At 35.1% G+C, this 19,838-nt stretch overlaps 2 protein-coding genes across 5 annotated transcripts; both read right to left on the reverse strand.

The window, feature by feature from the left end:
• Positions 1-1,815: 1,815 nt before the first annotated feature.
• LOC111369731 (transcription initiation factor TFIID subunit 15b-like) lies at positions 1,816-7,560 on the reverse strand. 4 transcript variants are annotated; one of them, XR_002698240.1, is made up of 7 exons: positions 7,267-7,559; positions 6,953-7,106; positions 5,514-6,165; positions 4,852-5,002; positions 4,691-4,772; positions 2,882-3,091; positions 1,816-2,761 (listed from the first exon to the last, which is right to left on the reverse strand). XR_002698240.1 is itself a non-coding variant. In XM_022991362.1 (6 exons), exons 1-6 carry the CDS (start codon positions 7,457-7,459, stop codon positions 2,977-2,979), a joined length of 1,347 nt encoding a protein of 448 aa, XP_022847130.1. In that variant the 5' UTR covers positions 7,460-7,559; the 3' UTR covers positions 2,188-2,976. The 4 variants fall into 4 exon arrangements, 2 of the variants coding, with proteins under 2 accessions (XP_022847130.1, XP_022847132.1); XR_002698241.1 differs by lacking the exon at positions 4,691-4,772 and having other exon boundaries at positions 7,267-7,560; XM_022991362.1 differs by having other exon boundaries at positions 2,188-3,091.
• Positions 7,561-15,153: 7,593 nt separating this feature from the next.
• Positions 15,154-18,704, reverse strand: LOC111369732 (glucan endo-1,3-beta-glucosidase 9). The gene is made up of 2 exons (XM_022991365.1): positions 18,191-18,704; positions 15,154-16,417 (listed from the first exon to the last, which is right to left on the reverse strand). Exons 1-2 carry the CDS (start codon positions 18,556-18,558, stop codon positions 15,301-15,303), a joined length of 1,485 nt encoding a protein of 494 aa, XP_022847133.1. The 5' UTR covers positions 18,559-18,704; the 3' UTR covers positions 15,154-15,300.
• Between the last annotated feature and the right edge of the window lie 1,134 nt (positions 18,705-19,838).

Consider the following 19,838-nt stretch of genomic DNA (forward strand, 5'->3'; position numbering starts at 1 on the left):
TTCATGACAGATAAAAGTGAAGCAATTCTATCTTGAAAAATGCCAAACGAACATATTGTTTGATACAAAGAATGACACAACACCCATAGTTGAGGCGTTGGTTCCTCGCAAATAAAATAATGCCGACCTCCCCATATATGTGTGCTATGTCAACCCCTCTAATTGTGTAGCACGAATCTTCTATCTTTATGCAACAAAGGAAGTAAAACTTATCAGGCATGCACAAAGTAATTTATCGGCCAAATTCTATGAATAATGTTACCTTCTTCAATGAATTGAAGGGTTCGTATTCTTTAATCTGGCACATGCCTGGAATCGATTTTACCCTTGGATTTTATCCGATTTTGATAAAAATTACTGTGGATGTTAAAATTTTTGTTCCATTATTTTTGTACGTTTTCAAGAACGCATAGTCAGAAAAGGTGGCCGAATTCATTAAATTCATTTAAATTGTCATTATTACCCTTGGAATCAGTCCAAACAAAGTGGTAGAATTACCTTTAATATAAAAGGGTAAAATAGGTATTGAAAGTAAAATTCAAAAAATGATTTGACTATAGTACTTGACATTGCATTTAAAAATTAAGAGGACCCACATTACAGTGAAAAACCGTTTTTTCTTTTGAAATAGCGCTCCTAGACATAGGCTTAATTTTGACTTTAGTTAGACTTCTCACGAGGCTAACCAAAGTAGAATTTATTTTAAAATTTAACTGACTGGAATGACTATTTCTTGTTCTTTAGTTTATTTATTTTTCTAGATTTTACTTAGGAATTTCATTTTTTCGGTAAATGATTAAATCTATATTGTTTGATTTCCTAATTCGTTCATTATTATTTAGTTATCTTGAAATATTATAAAATATTCTCTATCTCAAATCGAAATCTAATTAAAAAAAAAAAAACGTATTTCTATTTAAAAATTAGTATATGAATAAAAAAATTTATTTTAAAAGTATCTTCAAGTGTTTTCATCTTGATTACTAATTTCTTTTGATCTCACCATAGTAACGGAAATGCATACATTGGTTACTTAACGACAGTTTGGAAGTGACCTAGATACAAAGGAGGATTCTTCATTTTTTTTTTTCCAACATTATATTTACACAAGTCCGGTAATTCATTCAAAGCCCAGGAAATGGAGAGAAGAAACCAGTTCAACGACTTCTCTTTGGGCAAGATTTATTCTCAATTTTCCCTTTTTACGAAACTTCAGTTTCTTTGTGCACACCTCATGTTAAATCATTTTACTTTCCAGTTTTCAGAATATTCACTTTTTAATCTCAGTATCGTCAAATTACATTGCTGTGCATCAATACAACATTTTTCTTCCATATCCAAATCAATATAAATGTTTTCAACCGTACTTCACAAGTGTCCCTAAAAATGTCCAAAATATTTCATTGTTGAACTCTCTCGTTCAGAATTCAAATTAGAAATAATTTTAACCAGCTGAAGATAGGGTATGAAGAGTTGAAAGATAAAAACCATCCACATGCATAGAATTCTCGATGAAACTGGTTCAGTCCAATTCCAGTATTTCTGAAGGGAAAACAAGGCAATGTCACCAAGCATGGATCCTTAAACATCTATCTTATAAGCTTCCATATATTATAAATCAATTTATATTATGGCCAAAAATTTAGAATGACGGAACAAGGAACATGCACGTTTCGAGAATAGAAATTGAACAAGGAATTTTATTTTGCCCTTTAATTCACCAATTGGGAGGAAAAGATCATGAGTTAAGACTTGAGACACCAGTCTCGCAGTACTTAAAAACTTCTGGCACGGTACACATGAAGCTGGCTAGGATAACCTCAAAAAGGGGGCGTTAAATAAAATAAACAAATATATCTGGAAGCAATATTACTAAATATGGTCACCAAGTTGAAATGGCCTTGATAAATCATTTACAGAATTACAAGAACTTGAGTTTCACTAATTTGCGAAATTGTAGAGTTCAGCGTCGGATTTAAAGATCGGTCAGTATTTAATCCATATTTCGATGCTCAATGCGCTGCCCTCCAAACTCAACTCTACTTCCAAACATTCTACCAGAAGAGAATCCATTGTCCAGCTTTTGAACTATCATAGACGACTACAATCAGAGACCCAATAACTCAGAACTACGCTGAAGAGCCCTCTCTCTTTTTTAAAAAGACCAACCACTTTTACGAGTAAAAAAACAGAAAAATGTGAGTATGTAATCAACATGGAAATCTACCTCGAGCACAACCCAAAGGGAAAGATTTTGAAATATTTACTGTTCAAGCCAACTAAAGTAAGGAAGGGAAATGACAATTTATCAGACTGGCAAGTGGAAAGAACCCCCAACAAGTACAATCAGAACACACGGCACAACCTAAATATCTTTCGCCAGATTTTAGTTCTACCAAGACTCTTTTCTTCAAGATTTAGTTCCCAAAGAGTAAACTAAAGTAATCTCTTCCTTCTTTAACTTCGGCCACTTATCAACCAGCTACTAGCTATTCATCGTGTCATGTAAACAAAAACTACGACCTAAAGGTGAGAGGAAGGTAAGAAAATGATTAAACAAATTCTTAACCAAAACTGAATCTGTATGCTGCGGTGATATGCTTTCATACTTGGGTCCATCAAATCAAGGGGAATAAACATGAGAGCAAAATCACAAAACACAGTCAGTCAGAACAAACAATGCATTACAATCTAGATAAGCAACACTCACCTGACAATTCAACCTACCTTTAGCAGCAATTTGGAGAATATCCACTTGCCTCTATAAAGACATTCACACAGCTCGAATCAATCCGAAGCAATAAGAAAATTTTGCCCACCAAGTACACAAAAGGATAAAGAACAGAAAAGGGGTATTGCTATAAGTAAGCGAACAACCTACCTCTGTTTCCATTAGAGAATAAATCCGTGAATGCAATAAAATAAAAAACTCTCCCATCAGAATATTAGAAGTACATAAAATGCTCTGCTGCAAGTTCAGTATGGGCGCGAACGATTTCCACCGTGATAATTCCTATTTGGTCCAGAACCACCACCTTCTCTGAAGTTGTCTCTACGTCGATCACCTCCATAGCCACCTCTACCGCCTCCCCTGTAAAACAAGTAGTGATCAACTCTAGAGAGTACAGCATTTCCGTAGCAAGATGGATAATTTATCATTCTCCAAAACCTAATTTCAAATGTACAGTGTATGCAAGAAACACCACTTAGTTTGGGGTGGTGGGGTGGGGAAGCAATATCACATATTATATGTAGAGACTAGTTCAACCACTTGAATACCCTGAAATATTTATGATGTGGCCCCAAATTACTTTAATGTCATACAGGCTAATGAGGTTTATAAGTACAGTAACATTAGTGACTCCATAATTAGAAAAAAAAATTAGTGTCCACCAAAAACAAATAGAAATTCTGATTTTAAAGATCGTACAAGTTAAGGGCGCTATTTCAATTAACTGGAAAGATAGAACTAAATAACTTGGAAGTTGCAGAAATGTCCTTCCAGTCCTAAGCCATATACAACAGAACCATCAAATCAACTACAACTAATGCACATTTAACAGCCTGAAGGATAGACTCATTAAGGGAATTAGTTCTAAATAATATTCGACTGAACGCGCAATTCCCTTCAGTCTCATTGGCACAAACTTGGTATCAGTAAGACAAGAAATAATGCAACAGAGTACTTGCCCTAGGTACCAGTTTCATAGGGAAGGGTAGTTTTGGTTTCACCTTGCTGACAGTTGCCGACAAGTATTGGTTTGACAAGACCCCGTGAAAGGTTATTTTGCAGAGGAATCTATTCCCAGAACTTCAAATGGTAATATTACACTGTTCTGACATTATCAACTCTAGAACATTAGACTGAGAGTCACAATCCTAGTTCTCTATCATCAGCTCTTTCACCACAAAGGGCAAACTATAATAACCACGTCCTTATTCTCCTCAACAGAATATCAAATCCAATCAAACAAATCACATATCAAGAGACCCTACATTCTCTCAATACGTACTTCGTACATACATAATCAAACATCCCCAACAACATTAATTTACAAATACATCCCATTCCAGTACACATAAAAATCTACATTCGACGTGCATAGATCAAAAAGTTGTTGTAAATATACTCCAAAACATCTAAATCCTTTGTATCAAATCATATCCCTGATTGCATCACAGCATAGTTGATTCTAGCATGAATGTAACGCATGCTTAAGCTCAAAATTTTACTTAAGGGGTGTTTGAGCCACATTATTTTGGTAATAATGCATTCTTGAATAGTGTATTGATGAGAAATGTGTGGTTAAAAAATAAGTAAAAGTTTTTGATCTGCGTGTTATATTATTTTATTGAAGAATGTATGGTTAAAATGATGTCAAATCACTGTTTAAGAATGTATTTTTTTGGAATAATGTGGCTCAAACGGGCCCTTGATAAGTTCTTTTAACAATATAAAAGATACAAAATAAACATTTATTTTTGTTACTCAAAAGATAAGAAATGAATTAAGTTATTTATTTTGAAACAAATTTCTACTCTGCTAACCTTTTTACTTATAAAAATAAAAGGAGTATACTAGAAGATGTAAAAGTTTAACTTCATTTTAAGTATAGACAAAACATGTTTTAGATTCTCGTTAAGCACATAAAAAAAAAAAAAAAAAAGGAATTGAGGAAAGAAGGGTTACCCAGAACCATATGAAGGAGGACCCTTTGGAGCTGACTTCTCAGCCATTATGACACTAATTTTGTGACCTCTCATCTCATGCACTGTTAAGCCAAACCATATCAACAATACACAAACATAAGAAATTCCAAACACCAAGATAACAGTCAATCAAGTTCTTACTATTGAAAAAACCACCAGCTGAATGTGCAGCTGATGGATCTTCATAGGACAAAACTGCATCTCCTTTGCTGTTTCCGTGTTCATCTGTGTATATTTTTATGCTCCAGGGCCACTGGTCCTTGTATCCTCGCTTTTGCTTGATTCTTGCTACCTAGTTCATCAAAAAAATTTGAAGAAAAAAATAGAAGATGAGATGATACACATATAACTGCTTAAAAGGATACTACTATTACCCAGTTTATTTTGCCCCTGTTTGGTTCTTATTCTTTTCTCATTAAAATGAAAAATATGACGGTTATCCATCACATCAAGCCACCAAATTTGAATTTCTATCTCTTGTGTGGGACCCATAACGATCATATTTTTCATTCTCATTCTTCCAAAAATGAGAAACAAACAGGGGGCTTTATTTGTAATAACACAAAAATGATGTCCACACAGTACATAGTTAGAATGTGTCAGTCAAGATTCGGTGGTAACAGTTCCTAATGCCCTCAAATATAATCCAGAAAGATAACACGGAAATTTATGCAGACATTAACCCTAGAGTACATACAGCCCGCACACAAAATCGCACAGCAGGTAAATTAGTCATGCTAAATAATTGTGCATCCACTCATGCATAGCAAAGAATTAACAAGGCAAAGAAATTTCCACATTACTTGTCCAATACTTCCAAAAAGATCTCTAAGCTCATCAGTAGTCACATCTGGTGGTAAATTTGAGACATAAATTCTTGCGTTGTCACAGGAGTCACCACAACTTTCATCACACTGCTTGACTGCTGCTGGAGCGTCTGTTTCAGCACTACCATAACCTCCAGATGGGTTTCGAGAATCTCCTCCATAGCCACCAGGTGGGCCACCTCGTCCCCCACCACGGCTATCACTATGTGCATCACCACCATAACTAGCCTGAGCACCATATGATGGAGGATATGAAGCAGGGCCACCAGTATAGCTTGCAGGCGGAGGAACTGCGTCTGGAGCATAATTAGGGCTCCCGCCATAGGCACGAGGAGGTGGGGGGTAGTTGTTACCCACCCCATTATAAGATGCAGGAGCAACTGGAGTATCCTGTCCATACCCACTATAATCTCTTCCTTGACTACCGCCATAAGAACCACCTCTACTATTTCTTCCATCAAAATCATTACCACCCCTACCACTTCCACTATCATAATAGTTACCACCTCTTCCCCCACGAGTATTTCCACCACCACCACCTCTACCCCCACGATCATCAGAACCAGCAGGAGACGCTGCACCACATTTGTTACACTCAGTTCTTCGAGCGAAGTTCAAATTCCCACACCTACATCCAAGGAGGTTAAAAATCAATTACAATTAACAAACAGAACTGAAATATCATATCCATTTTACACTTCGTCAAAAGTTTTATAACACAAATATGCAAGATATTCAAGATAGCAGAAATATGAGCATAATAATGAGCATGGAGATGCAGATTTGAGGTGCAAAATCCAGAGAGCTAGAAAAGAATTGAATAGTTCGAAATTGTGATAATATGAGAAGTCTAGTTCCTTGATGAAGTTTATTAATAAACTAAATAATATCTTAAATCCCCTTTCAATCCCATCACATGCAACACCAGTAAGTTACATCCATACAAACCAGAAAAGATACAAAATCTGTGTTTTCTTGAATATACTAAAAAACTTAACATATGAAGTACAAGTAAAAAAATCTACTCTCCTATGAAGGCTCAACTAGGGCACTTTATTTAGCGTCTCTCGTTAATTTTAAATTATACAAACAAAATAACACAAATTGATAAAATTTTCCTCTAATTATATATTTACTATATATTGATATAAGTTTTCAGTGTGAACTCGCAAGTGATGTGGCACCGTGCCAGGGAAAAGGGTGGATAATTGTTATTCCCGACTCCCGAGGGACCTGGCTTTGCCCATTCACAATGGCTCGATTCTATGTTCAAATTATGAGCTCTTTCTTTCTTCGTTGGGTGAGTTGGGATTAGAAGAAAGTCTCCGGAGAAAAGAAGTCAAGTTAATAGTACAGTAAACAGGAGCAAGACGGTATGCAATAAATTAAAGCCAGTTCCATGCGAATCACGTTACCCTGGATTAGGGCATCGCCAATCGCCTTCCCTGCCACTCCCACCACCTCTGCCGCCGCCGCCGCCACCGCCACCGCCACCACCACCACGTCCCCCGCGATCTCCTTGGTAACCGCCACGTCCCCCACGATCTCCTTGGTAGCAGCCACCGCCTCCTAAAATAAGAGGAACAGATCTCAGATAAATAGCAATAAATTACAAAAACACAATGATACAAGGTCAAATCCGAGAAATTCAAATCCAGATATCAAAATAAATAACCAAAGTACTTAGAAAACGAAAAAGAAAAAGAAAACTATCAACTATTCCTATTACCTCCGTATCCCCCACCTCCACCTCCTCCTCTTCCGCCGCCTCTATTACCACCATAGCCCCCGCCGCCGCTGCCACCATAATTTCCATATCCACTGCCACCACCACTATTTCCTCCCCCATATCCTCCGTAACCTCCACCGCCCATGGGCGGGGGAGCAGATCCATCACCTTCATAACCGTACGAACCCGACATCTTGTAGATTACTCTTCGAAAGTTGATTAAAATCTTCTCAATCTTCAAGAATCAATAAATTTTTTTCCTAGAGGGCGAGAGTGAAAAGAGGAAAGAAAACTAGGGTTCTAGCGAAATGGGTGATATATATACCTAGTCCACTAAGTAGGAGAAGATATTTTTCTTTGCGGATTAGCATGTCGGGAGATTGTTCAGGTACGCACGGTTGTACACAAAAAGATTAATGTTAGCAAATCAGAGCCGTAGAGAACCTTCTCGTTATCTTATCCGTCCAAACTTCTACAACGCATCAACACGTGCGCGATTGATAAGGCCTTTTAGATAGAAAAGAGAGATGGGTATGTTTTGGTTTGTAGGTCACTTCTTCCCTAACAATACGGCAAGTGACGCAGCCTTATTCGGTGATCATTTATTCGAACCCTCTGGCTGCTAAAATGCTGTCGTTTTAAATTACATTTCAACCACTTTTGAAAATGATAGAGGTAGAAATGACTACTGATTTAACCTATAATTCATTTTTTTTTTTTTTTTTTTTTTTAAAAGGTGTCCGGGCTTGCGTCCGACTAGATCCTTGTCCCTGAACCTCCGGCCCCTCAGCAGCTCAGGGAGGTAAATCGCAGGATGTGCCCTTGTTGGCTCCCAGGTTCCCACAACTCATTTGGACTCCTTCCGCAAAGAGAGCTCTCCTCACTGGGCATTTGTTCACACCAATGGCTTCCTCTCCATGTGGCTCCCAGTGTTAACTCCAGGAATCGAACTCCCCACCCTTGCTTCCAGCGTCCCAGCGAAGTGATTGTTCCACCAACTCGGATGTGTCCTGGGGGGCTATAATTCAATATCATATGAGCAGGGGCAAAGCTAGAAAACAACGTTAAGCTGGGCTGAAATTTAATTTTTTTTAAAATAAACTTACGTCATAAGAAATCGAGTTTCGGAGGCTATTCTCATGACATTCACAACAAAAAGTATACAAAACTCAATGAAATAAAATAAAATAAAAAGTTTAGATGTCTCACATTAATATATTCCACTAAATCTTTGTATTTTTTTAACAAATGCTTACCTTAAAAAATATAAACTAACTGAATCATGATAGAAATTAGCAAAAATACATATCCACCAGTGAAAGTTAAAAAAAAATACTTAATAAGTACTCTCCTAATAACTTTTACTACCAATCTTTCCGAACAACTGAAACTGAATTGAAACATGCAATCAATAATATATCACTATAAACCATATGTATTGTCTCAAAATATTATTTCGTGTTTTTATCGATCTTTTATATCACTACATTTCAAAGTGAGTAAAGAATCTCAATCAAAGTAAGCAAAATAAACTAAGGATTTCGAGGGTTAAAGAAATTAAATTTAATTCACTTCCATTTTCTGCTTGATTTCAAAAATATACTCATATGTAGATTACTTTATAAATAAATAAATTTTAACAAATATTCTTTTTATTGTCAATATCAAATCTATAAAAAGTTATTTATTTCGATCATAATATCTATTTTATGGTCAAAATAAGTAATTTTTTTAATAAATATGAATAAATAATAAATGAAAACATATGTAGAAATAAAAAATACCTTAAAATTTTGAAAAATATGTAGTGTCTCTAACTATTAAAATAAGTAATTTACTTTTAGATCTAATCAATACAAATGTTCTATAATAAAATTTATTTAATAATTATAAGTAAATTTTAGTCAAACATACATTAAGCAGAATATCTAATTTGATAATAAAATATTCACGTTTTATGAATTTCATGAAAAAGTAATTAATAATTAATGTCTTTTATACCATTTAAATAATTGAACATTAGACTTGGGTTGAGATTCAAACTAGAGTTGGGCTAATGCTAACATTTGGGTCAAGACTCTACACTTTCTTCTTAATTTTTTATATGGACTGAGGAGTAGTGGACTAATGCTAACATTTGAGCACTTTCTTCTTAATTTTTTATATGGGCTGCCCCACCCCCCACTACCTCCGCCCATGCATATGAGAGACTATATATCGATGACAGAGGACGGAAAAGTAACTAACCAGTAAGGTTGATCATCTACAAGAATAGCATCTTGAGGAAGTATTGAGTAGCAACAAATACTTTAGACCTATAGAGGTAGATGAGTCACCAGACAAAGGACAGGAAAGCAACTAGCCAATAAGGTTGATCATCTACTAGAATAACATCCCGAGGAAGCATTGTATAACGAAAATTACTTTAGACATACAGAGGTTTGATGAGTCACCAAAATGGTGACCATTCTTTTTTTTTATTATTATTAAATGATGACAGAACCCACGACCGCTACACTTTGGATGCGTACTGGATAAACTATCGGACTGACGCAATAGCCTGCAAACACGTCAGCCAGATAAACTGCACTAGGCAAGTCGGTGCGACAGGCTCGATCGAGAAAATGTTGATAGAGGGAATCGAACTCATGACCATAGGCCTCCATACTTACCTATTTCACCAACTCGGTCACCTTACGAGGAGCTTCTTTACTCCTATCTTAAATATATGAAATGTGGGACACATGTCTATATGCCCCAAGTGCCTGTAGCCATGTCACCTTGACAAAAACTTTATATAAAGCAAGTTCGGACTTCGTTAAAAGATATTTGCAATCTTTTCATTTATAATAACAAGTATTCACTTTCGAATATTGCTCATTTAATTTATTCAAAAATGTTGTGAATGTGAGGATGAATATGTGGCACAATATGAAATAAGTATCATAAAACACACAAGAATGAAAAATAATTGGCAAAAGAAATGAGAATTAAATAAAATATGGAGAAAAAATACAAGGTGTATTTACAATATTGTCTAACTTATCTGAATCATAATGAAGAGCTAATTATATACAGTGAATGTTTCAACCCCTTCAAAATAGAATTATGGAAGGAAAAAGAATGCTGAAAAAGCGTTTAAAAAGCGAAATAGGCCTTGGGCCAGACGAATTGCTGATCGAGCGCCAAGCGAGAGATGACTTTGCCGCTTCAGCTGTAGGCTAGCTCTCGCTTAGTGCAGCTCTCTGCTTTGAGTGCTCAAGCGAGAATCAGGCGGGCAACGGGCGGGAATGTGTCCTAAATTTTTCTTGGTCCATATCTTGATCTCTTTATATCCAACATAAATTCCAAACTCTCAATTAAACTTACGAATTGAATTTTAACTAGAATTGCAAAATAGACCTCGAATAGGATTCCCAAAAAATATTCCAAATAGAATTCAGATCACACCTTAATTCTGGCATAATCCATTTTGACATGAATTTCACTGCAATGAACAGAACTTTAAAGATTCTCCACCTAAAGATAAATTTCACTGCAAAGAATAAGGCTTAACTCTTGGGCAAAAACACCAAACAAAATTCTCCATCAAAATTTCCAACTGAAAAAATAAAAAAATCTCCATCTCCACCACAAAATCCAATTAGGGCAAATTCAACAACTGAGTATCAACTGAATTTCAAGCATTACTCAGCAGGATTACCTTGAACACCAAAGTTGCCCAAATTATCCTCACAAGCAACAAAAAATCATAAATAATTTAATAATCACTAAACGAGGCATAAACAAGCCCTGTAACAAAAACACGCTTAACTGCTTCAATAAAACGTTCTTAGTTAAAACCTACACCTTTAACCACATTCAAAGTAAAAGTAGTTAAATTGGCATCCACTTACCAATTAGGAGGCCTAATATTTCTTCTAGGTTTGTCTCTAGCAATTGAATATAATTACACCATTGGTGATGGTGGCAAAGCGAAATTATTTATAACTTATGAACTTGACTGGAATGTATTCTTCAATGTAGACCTCAAACTAAACTTCAACGGTACTGAACCAAACTCAAAATCTACATATTTGCCTACAATTTACTGATTGATCTTCAAAACACTGTAGAACCATGCAAGATATATATTTAGGACATCCTCTATCCCTTCATCATGACATAGGTTCCTAAACGAACCTCCAGTATTCTATCTTCATTGATGTATTTATATTCTTTCAAATCAAAAGTCCTCCAGAAGACAAGATTTTTCTCAAATCTTGAACATGACTCATAGCATCAAGTATTCTGACAATCCTATCAAACATTTTAATTCTGACAATTCCAATACCAGCTATCCTACAAGGAGTATTATTCTTTGTTACCACAACACCTTTCGAATCTATTCCATATGTAGAAAACAAATCCCGATGTGACACATATAAAAAGTGCAAGCTGTATCAAGAATCCAATCCTCATCAAGTTTGGAGTCATTGTCAGAAATAATTAAAAGTTCTCCATTATTGTGAGAATTTTCTAAAATACTGGTTTCACCTAAAGTATTTGGTTGCTTTCCATTCTGATTAACTGTAACCAATTTTTTTTAATTTTCTAACTTATAGCAATCATTTATCATGTGCCCCTTCTTCTTGTAATAATTACAAATTTTATTGCTGAAATTAGACCTCAATTTGTCCCTCACGTAATCACCATCATCAATAAGACAATATCCATGAGCCCTAGATCCAACAAGATACTTCATATTCTCCTTAAAAAATAAAGCATCATAGATTTCTCCAATGATGAAAATATCACAACTATATAAGATCGTATATTTAAAAGACATATATAGAGTGGGCAACAAAAACAATAAAATCAAACCCAAATCCTCTTCTTCATACTTAACCTCCAAAATTTTCAAATCAGAGATGATTTCCTTAAGAATAGTTAAGTGATCTTACCTTCTGTCGTCGTTGAGAATATATACACTGTGTTTAGTTAGACTCTTCGTCATGCATTTGCTCCAATTTCAACAACAATACAGCGAAAATCTTCTCCTTCAAAATATTATTTGAAAATATAAAGATGAATTTGTGATAGGACCTTTTGATCCCTACATTATTTCTCCTTCGACGTCCAAGTTGTGGGCATCTTGTCAAATCCTAACAACGCATTATCCAAATCCATCTGAATAAGCAATGCTAGTATCTTTGTCTACCGCAACAAAAATCTCACGATGCAATCTAAAAGCGAAATATCAAACTTTATGGTCATCACTAAAAGATCAAGCTGAACTCTTGACTTAATCAAACCTCGCCCTTATACTAGTTTGTTGAGAATATAAGGATAAATATATGACACAATATAAAGTAAATAACACAAACACATGAGAACAAAAGATAATTGGCAGAGAAAACGAGAATTTGCTAAAATATGGAAAAAGAATACAAAGATATTGTGTTTAGAATATTGTCTAAATCATAATGAAGAGCTAATTATACATAGGGAACGTTTCAGATCATAGAAATAGAGTTATAGATGGAAGAGAATGCCGAAATTACGTTTGAAATGCAAAAGGACCTTGCCTGGATAAACCTTCGCTCGAGCACCAAGTAGGCATCAAGCGGGCGGTGTCTTTGCCACTCGACCGGCAGGCTAGCTTTAAGCGCGCTCAAGCTTCCCTACTTTGAGTGCTCGAGCGGGATTGGGTCTTAAATTTCTCCATGGTCCATATCTTGACCTATACAAATTTCAAACTCCCAAATTGATTTCAATTAGAATTGCCAAATAGATTTCGAATTGAATTCCCAGATAGCATTCCAAAATTCAAATAGAATTCTAGTTCTAACAAATAAAGTAATGGCTTTCTCTCGCATTAGGGGGACTGGATGAGGTTTCTAACCCTCTCTCTTTTCAGGACTTAGCTAATAGAATTTCAAAATTGACCGGACTCTAGTCCCAATTTTATGAAGAGTCTAGCTTGATTTCTCGGACTTCATCTAAACAGAAAGTAGTTTCTAAATCAAGTAAAAAATAAGAGTTTAGAGCTCTAATTAATGCTAGCTGAGGTAGGTTGGATTGAAGCATTATTTGCAGAATAATGGTTGAAGTTAGCAGTTGCATCCACCATCTTTGTGACAATATCAGTGCAACTTATTTGACAACCAATCTAGTTCTTCATAGTCGCCCAAAGCAGATTAATTCTCATTTTGTTAGAAAAAAGTTGCCAAACATACCCTTGTAGTTTGCTTCACTCCTCCCCGCTTACAAATTTTTGGCACTATGTTCCAAGCTCAGTGTGCTTACGAACCCATAAGCTTGAGAGGATGTTAAGCAAAATATTAAATGCCCTAATGCTCAGGGTGAAACTAATTATTAAGTTGATTATGTGATTGTACAATAATTTTTCCTCTTTTTTTTATTTGCATAGAAGTGTAGAAGTAGGGCATATTCATAAACACTAATGCCCAGTATACAGAATTTGGGTCACAGAAGTTTTACAGAGCCCCTCACTATGCAGGGGCCCCACATGTATTAAAAACAAAAATTTACATGGGCCCCACATATGTGTGTATTCTGGAAAAGGTCTTTAAGATTCGCATCTGCACGTGAAGCACAACTCATTCATAAATGAACGATAATAGTAATATTCCAAAAGACCTCTCGAGGTGATCTTCTTCTTCCTCTCTTTTACATTTTCTTTTCATTTTTCTGGTTTATTCTTTAGCGCTATAAGCTTTATTTTACATTTGAAATATATATGAGGTCCTTGTTGAAAGATAATTACACGCGATTATATAAGTTTAAGTGAACTTTTGTAAGAGTCGAAATGAGTTTGGGAACAAGGATCATGTTCTCCGTCCTCGTCCTGATTCTCCTATTGACCAGAAACTCCCAAACCATTCAAAGTAGGGGGCAGGGAAGACGCATCAATTTGCCATCCTTAAGTATTGCCAACGGGGAATGCGTTGGGAATAAACGATTAGCGGGCGCGATGGGGTTTGATAATTTTTTTCTTTTTTTCCCTCCTATTGTTGGCCTCCTCTTTAAAGCACTTCATTTTTTAAAGTATCAAACATGTGTAAGTTGCATGATTACTAACAAAATCAAAGATTAAAATTGTCTACTAAGACATGAGTAAGTTTTATTAATAAATATTTTTGGTAATTAAAATTAAAAAACATAGATTAAAAATTGTCTACTAAGAAATAAGTAAATTTTGTAATCAATATTTTTGGAAATTTAATTTAAAAATAAAAGGCATCCTTGGGTAAAAGTTAAAACTAAACAATGTGAAAGAGCTTAAAAATAACTCCTCTCCCCTAGCATCTCTGATTAAAAAAAATAATAATAAAAATAAAAATAATGGAGGAGGTAGAATTAACTTTCAGTTCAATTTTAAAGCATGTCAAGAATGTTTGGGAGTTGTATAATTAGATAAAAATTAGTGGTGAGTAAATAGCTAATACTTATAGAATTCACAATATATATGAATAAAAAGTAATTTGACTAATTATAAACAGATTTTAAACAAGAGACAAACAAGTGCTATCTTTTTTCCATAGTATTTTTACTTCTCAAGGCTTTGCCAAACATAAGTATATTTCTTATTTTGAAAGAAACTTGATTATTTTACTTATAAGTAAAAAAAGTAACATGTCAAACAAGAACTTACTTAAAAGTAAGATTAAAACTCTTAAGCTTAACAAAACATGCTCTAAATTTAAAACATAGTAACAAGTGAACCCTGCTCCTGCAATCTAACATAAACTCCATAAATGTACAACCTCTTCACATTCTACTTCTATGCTTACATGAAAATCTTCCATATAATGGTTAATTTATCATAAACCGCACTCATGCCACTAGCATAAAAGGCTATTTTTCATAACTAAGAACAGTAAATAAAAATTTAAAATTTGGATAACAGAGAAATGATGGAAAATCACTAGATTGTGATGCCCAAAAAAGGAAGATAAACAGACTTCAGTTCGATCAAAGAGCAACGAAAAAATAAAAATACAGGCGTTCGTCTGTATAATTCAACTGAAATTATCTCCAACTGTCGCTTAATAAATACAAGAAAATCGTTACTGTTGATGAAACGATCCAATGGAAAAGTGTGTGCCTGTGTAGGACTGAAAGTGAGGTTCTTAATTCAACAACAAATCGGCAACTATTGACTGATGGATCAACGGTTGTAATCAATCCCAAGCCCCCAAAAGCACAACTCTCAGCCTTTTGTTCATGCTGCTGATAATAGCTGTTAAATGCATAAGAAATATTCCCAGGCCAACTGAGATTGAAACAGGAACCGCCAGGTGACAGTACACTGCAGTCAGCCGCAGAACATGCATCTAAAGCAAGTGCAGTTGCATTAGACAAGTCTCGGTTATTGTTTACTACACACCATTTAGATGACAGGTATGGGACATCTTGTGCATTCGCCAGTTTTCTCGACCCCTGTCCCAAATCAACTTGATACTTAGCTTGGCCATCAAAAGTGAACACACCCCAGTGCCTCTCAAAATTTCCTAAGGCTATGCTTCTCCGATCCTCGTCTAAAAGACTGAAAATGTATGTCTCTGTCGGACGATCTTGAGGGCTCGGATTCTTTCCTGATCTTGTATGGAGGTGGTCCATAAGGCCTTTCATGAATTCTTCAGCATGGGCTGAAGTAGCATTGGCGGCCCCATCTGTTGGCCAACCAATTTGTCCAATGATAATATCTATAAGGGGAAAACCCGCTTTGGATAGTGCCGTGATGATTGTATCATAGCTCCACTGGAAGCTATTTCTGTAGATCTTGTGACTATCATTTCGAGGGTGCGCACTTTCTCTGAATAGAGCAAAGTCGAGGGAAATGCTCTTGTTTTCATTGTGACTTTGGAAAGGGGATATGGTTACAAAGAAAGGAGATTGGTGCTTGCTCAAAAATGCAAGAAGTTCGATCATGGTTTTATTGACATCAGGCCTGAAGTGTCCCTTCGATGGAAGGCCAGATTCAGACCGGAACACATCATAACTGCAGGGAACTACAACTTTGACCTTGTTGGCCAAGTTAGCTTTGACTAAAGCTCTATGGATGTTGGCAGCTGCTCCAACAACAAAGGGGTAGAATTGTACGCCATAACTTTCGAGGAATGGCTCATCACCAGCAGCAATGTACCTGTATAATAGTTTAATTGACGGCATAATGAGATGAAAATCCTAGTACACAATTACAATGTGGTTGCAAATGGAAGGAACATATTGGAGGGAGAAAGAAGGAAATGCAAAATAAGATCAATAATCACCAAGGAAATTTGAGACTTGAGAACTTGAACATTTACAAACACAGAAATGAAACTGCAGGCACATTTTGCTCAATAGCAAAGTTACAATACCTCAGAAAAAGGCATCTTATTTTTATGCTTTCTTTAGAATGGCACATGTTGAATGCAATTACATAGTAGTGCCAATTTACATTCTATGGGTCCAAGGTGGTAACATTATTCACCCAATACATGCACATAAATAATCCTTCAATTCAAAATGAAGGGGACATGGGCTTTTGAGCTCACTATTATAATAAAATGTTGTGAATGAGAGATGCAAAGAAGAGCAGTAAAGCAATCAACATCAGTCAGTAAGGAATCACTTCTGTAAGATTTCATACTGGCGCATGAGTGAATCCTTAATTGTGGTTGTGAATGAGCAATTCTTCATGTAAAATGATTTTGACAACATGCCACATGGCATATTGTCATTGGACAGTTTAAAAAACAACCCATCATTTCAATCAATATTTTTTTGCCACGCCTATCATTGTCAACAATGTTGTACAAAATCATTGTACAAATAGATTAATTGGTTATGAATTGGGTTCTAAATGAAGATAAATTTATTGCAGGCCACTGAGGAGCTATTATCAAATTATAACCATAGTTGAAGCCTGAATTTCTATAAATACATCAGCCAGTCCTCTCTCCGGCCATCCAAGAGAAATATGAAAATTCATCTAGTAGAGTACAAAACAATGAGAGGGGAACAAAACAAGCTTCTTCGACAACTGATTTGCAATTATTTGGTCTCTCCAAAATAAAAGGGACAGGTATGTACCAAAAATAGAAGATCCTTTGGGACTACTCCCAATAGACTTGCGTACCAGATTTTAAAGATTTAGGATAAGCTTTTGTCTCTTAGATATTTTTTCTGCTTTTCTATATAGATAATATTTGTAATAATCATACCCCCACTTATATTGTAATAATGTAATTTCACTCAAAAATATACACACAAAGTACTTTTTTTGCGTTCATGGTATTAGAACCAAGATCCAGTTGAAATTATTATTGCATTATATTGTACTTCATGTCTTCATTCCTCATTATCATCAATGGGATGCAACATATCTACCGAACACAATCCTTTAATAATATTACATGGACCACAATTAATTGGTTTTACACATTCCTTTATATTCGAGTTAGTTCTACTTAACCTAAATGCTTTAGATTCAACAATACTTTTTCAAAGTTCTAATACAATTTAACCTCTTCTAGTCATCTATTAAAACTATGTAATCAACAAACCAAATACATCAAGAATCTGATCTTTAATATCTTGTGAACTCATATTGAACTGATTAAACACCAATTTATTCATCCAAAATCCATTATTTGGTGAATACTGAGTTAGGATATGGAAGCCAAAAAAAATTCTAAAGCCATTTACTGTAAGCACTTCCACACTTTGTATAGCTATTCTACAAACAGCTATGCATCAAATGAAGCTGCACAATTTTTTTCAAAGGCTCTAAAAGATTAAATAGAGGAATGCCTTGAAAAATCTATATAAAAATCTGCTCATTAAGGACAGGTTCTACATTAACATGCCATTATCAGTTTGCTTTAAAATTCTCAGTAAAATGAGGCGAAAGGAGAAGTAAGAAACGAAATACTCTATTTGGACTCTTGAAGCGCCACCGGAGACGAAGCGGGTTAGATTATCGTGTACCCAACTCTCCGCCGCCTTGAGGGAAGAGTTTAAGCTACGAAGCATAGAATTGGGAATGCCGACCGTTACCAAAATGTTGGAACCAGAGAGTGACTCAAGAACAAGAGGGTCAGCATCAAATAGCTTGACTTTGTTGATTTTGTTAGATTTCAAGAGCTCCACCACTTTTGGAGGCGGCAGAGGATGCGACGAGGCGGTGCCCCAGTTGACTCCAATGGCTTCAGTCTCCGGTGAGAAGAAGGTTGAAATTGACAGTGTTGATAGCATTACTAGTGATAGAATGGGTATGGATAATGGGTTGAGGGAAGCCATTTTTGGGCTGTAATGCTCTATTTCCCCAGGCGAGGGGGTGGCGGAGAGTGTGTGTGTGAGAGAGAGAGAGAGAGGGAGAGAGAGCGTGTGCGTGAAGCAGGATTTGGGAATTTTGGCTGGAACAGAACTTATTTTTTTGTCTCAAATTAACAGAATATAAAATTATTGGAGAATAAATCCCATCCCGCTCTAACTAATAATTCATTTTTAACTTCGAAATAGTGAAAAACATAGTAAGTTCAAGCATGGTTTGGCTCCCAACTTATGTCCACTTTCCTTATTTTAGAGTTTGTTTGGAGTTATCCTTATGGCCTTGTTGATACAAAATAAAAACATAGTCAAGAGATTCTTTAACCTCCTGTTTGGCCCCCATTTTTTGTAAATGAAAATGGGTGGAATAATATTTTTTTGAAAAATGAGTGGTTGAAAAATAAGAAAAGTTATTCGATTTATGTGTAATATTATTTTTTAGAAGATTGTGTGGTTGAAAATAAGAGAGAGAAAAATTGAATGTAATGGAATCAAAATTAATGAGATTCAAACGGGAGCTAAATATAAGATGTTCTTTATTTTAAAAAGTTAACCCTTAAAATTATGCTTTAAGAAACTCTTTAAACTATAATTACAAATTTTATTAAGCCCTCGTTTGTTTCCCATTATTTGCCCATTAAAATGAAAAATATAATCGTTATCCATCACATCAAATCACTATATTTGACTTTCTATTTATTGTGTGGGACCCGTAACGACTACATTTTTCATTATCATTTTTACATTAATGTGTACCGAACGTGCCTAAGTACATCACAATTTTCTTATTTACTTAAATATCATTAAGTAAAATTACATGACTAGGGGTTTAATATACTTTTTAATTATAAATAAATTATTGTTACACCCTGAATATAAAAACCTAATTTCTTTACTTCTTTTTCCTCAACATCTCATTTCTCATAACTTTCTTGGCGGCTTTTTCTTTCTTCCACGGCGGCAAGATAATTTTTTTTCTTACGGTAAATGAATTTATACTTTATTTGACCATGATGTACTGATGAATTTTTATTTATTTTTTTGTTTATTTGTCAAGTTTGAAAATTAAGAATCAAATTTTTTGTTAATTCGAATAGATTTATTATGAATTTGAAACAATCAAAAGCATTCGAGTCTATTATAGTGAATTTAATACGATTATTTTCAACTTATTATGAATTTGAGTGTACTTAAGTACGATTCTTTTCACGTTTATAAGAAAGCATGTAAAATGATGATTTTTAGTTGTT

Source organism: Olea europaea, chromosome 20, assembly GCF_002742605.1.
Source record: "Olea europaea var. sylvestris chromosome 20, O_europaea_v1, whole genome shotgun sequence".
Lineage (NCBI taxonomy): Eukaryota > Viridiplantae > Streptophyta > Magnoliopsida > Lamiales > Oleaceae > Olea > Olea europaea.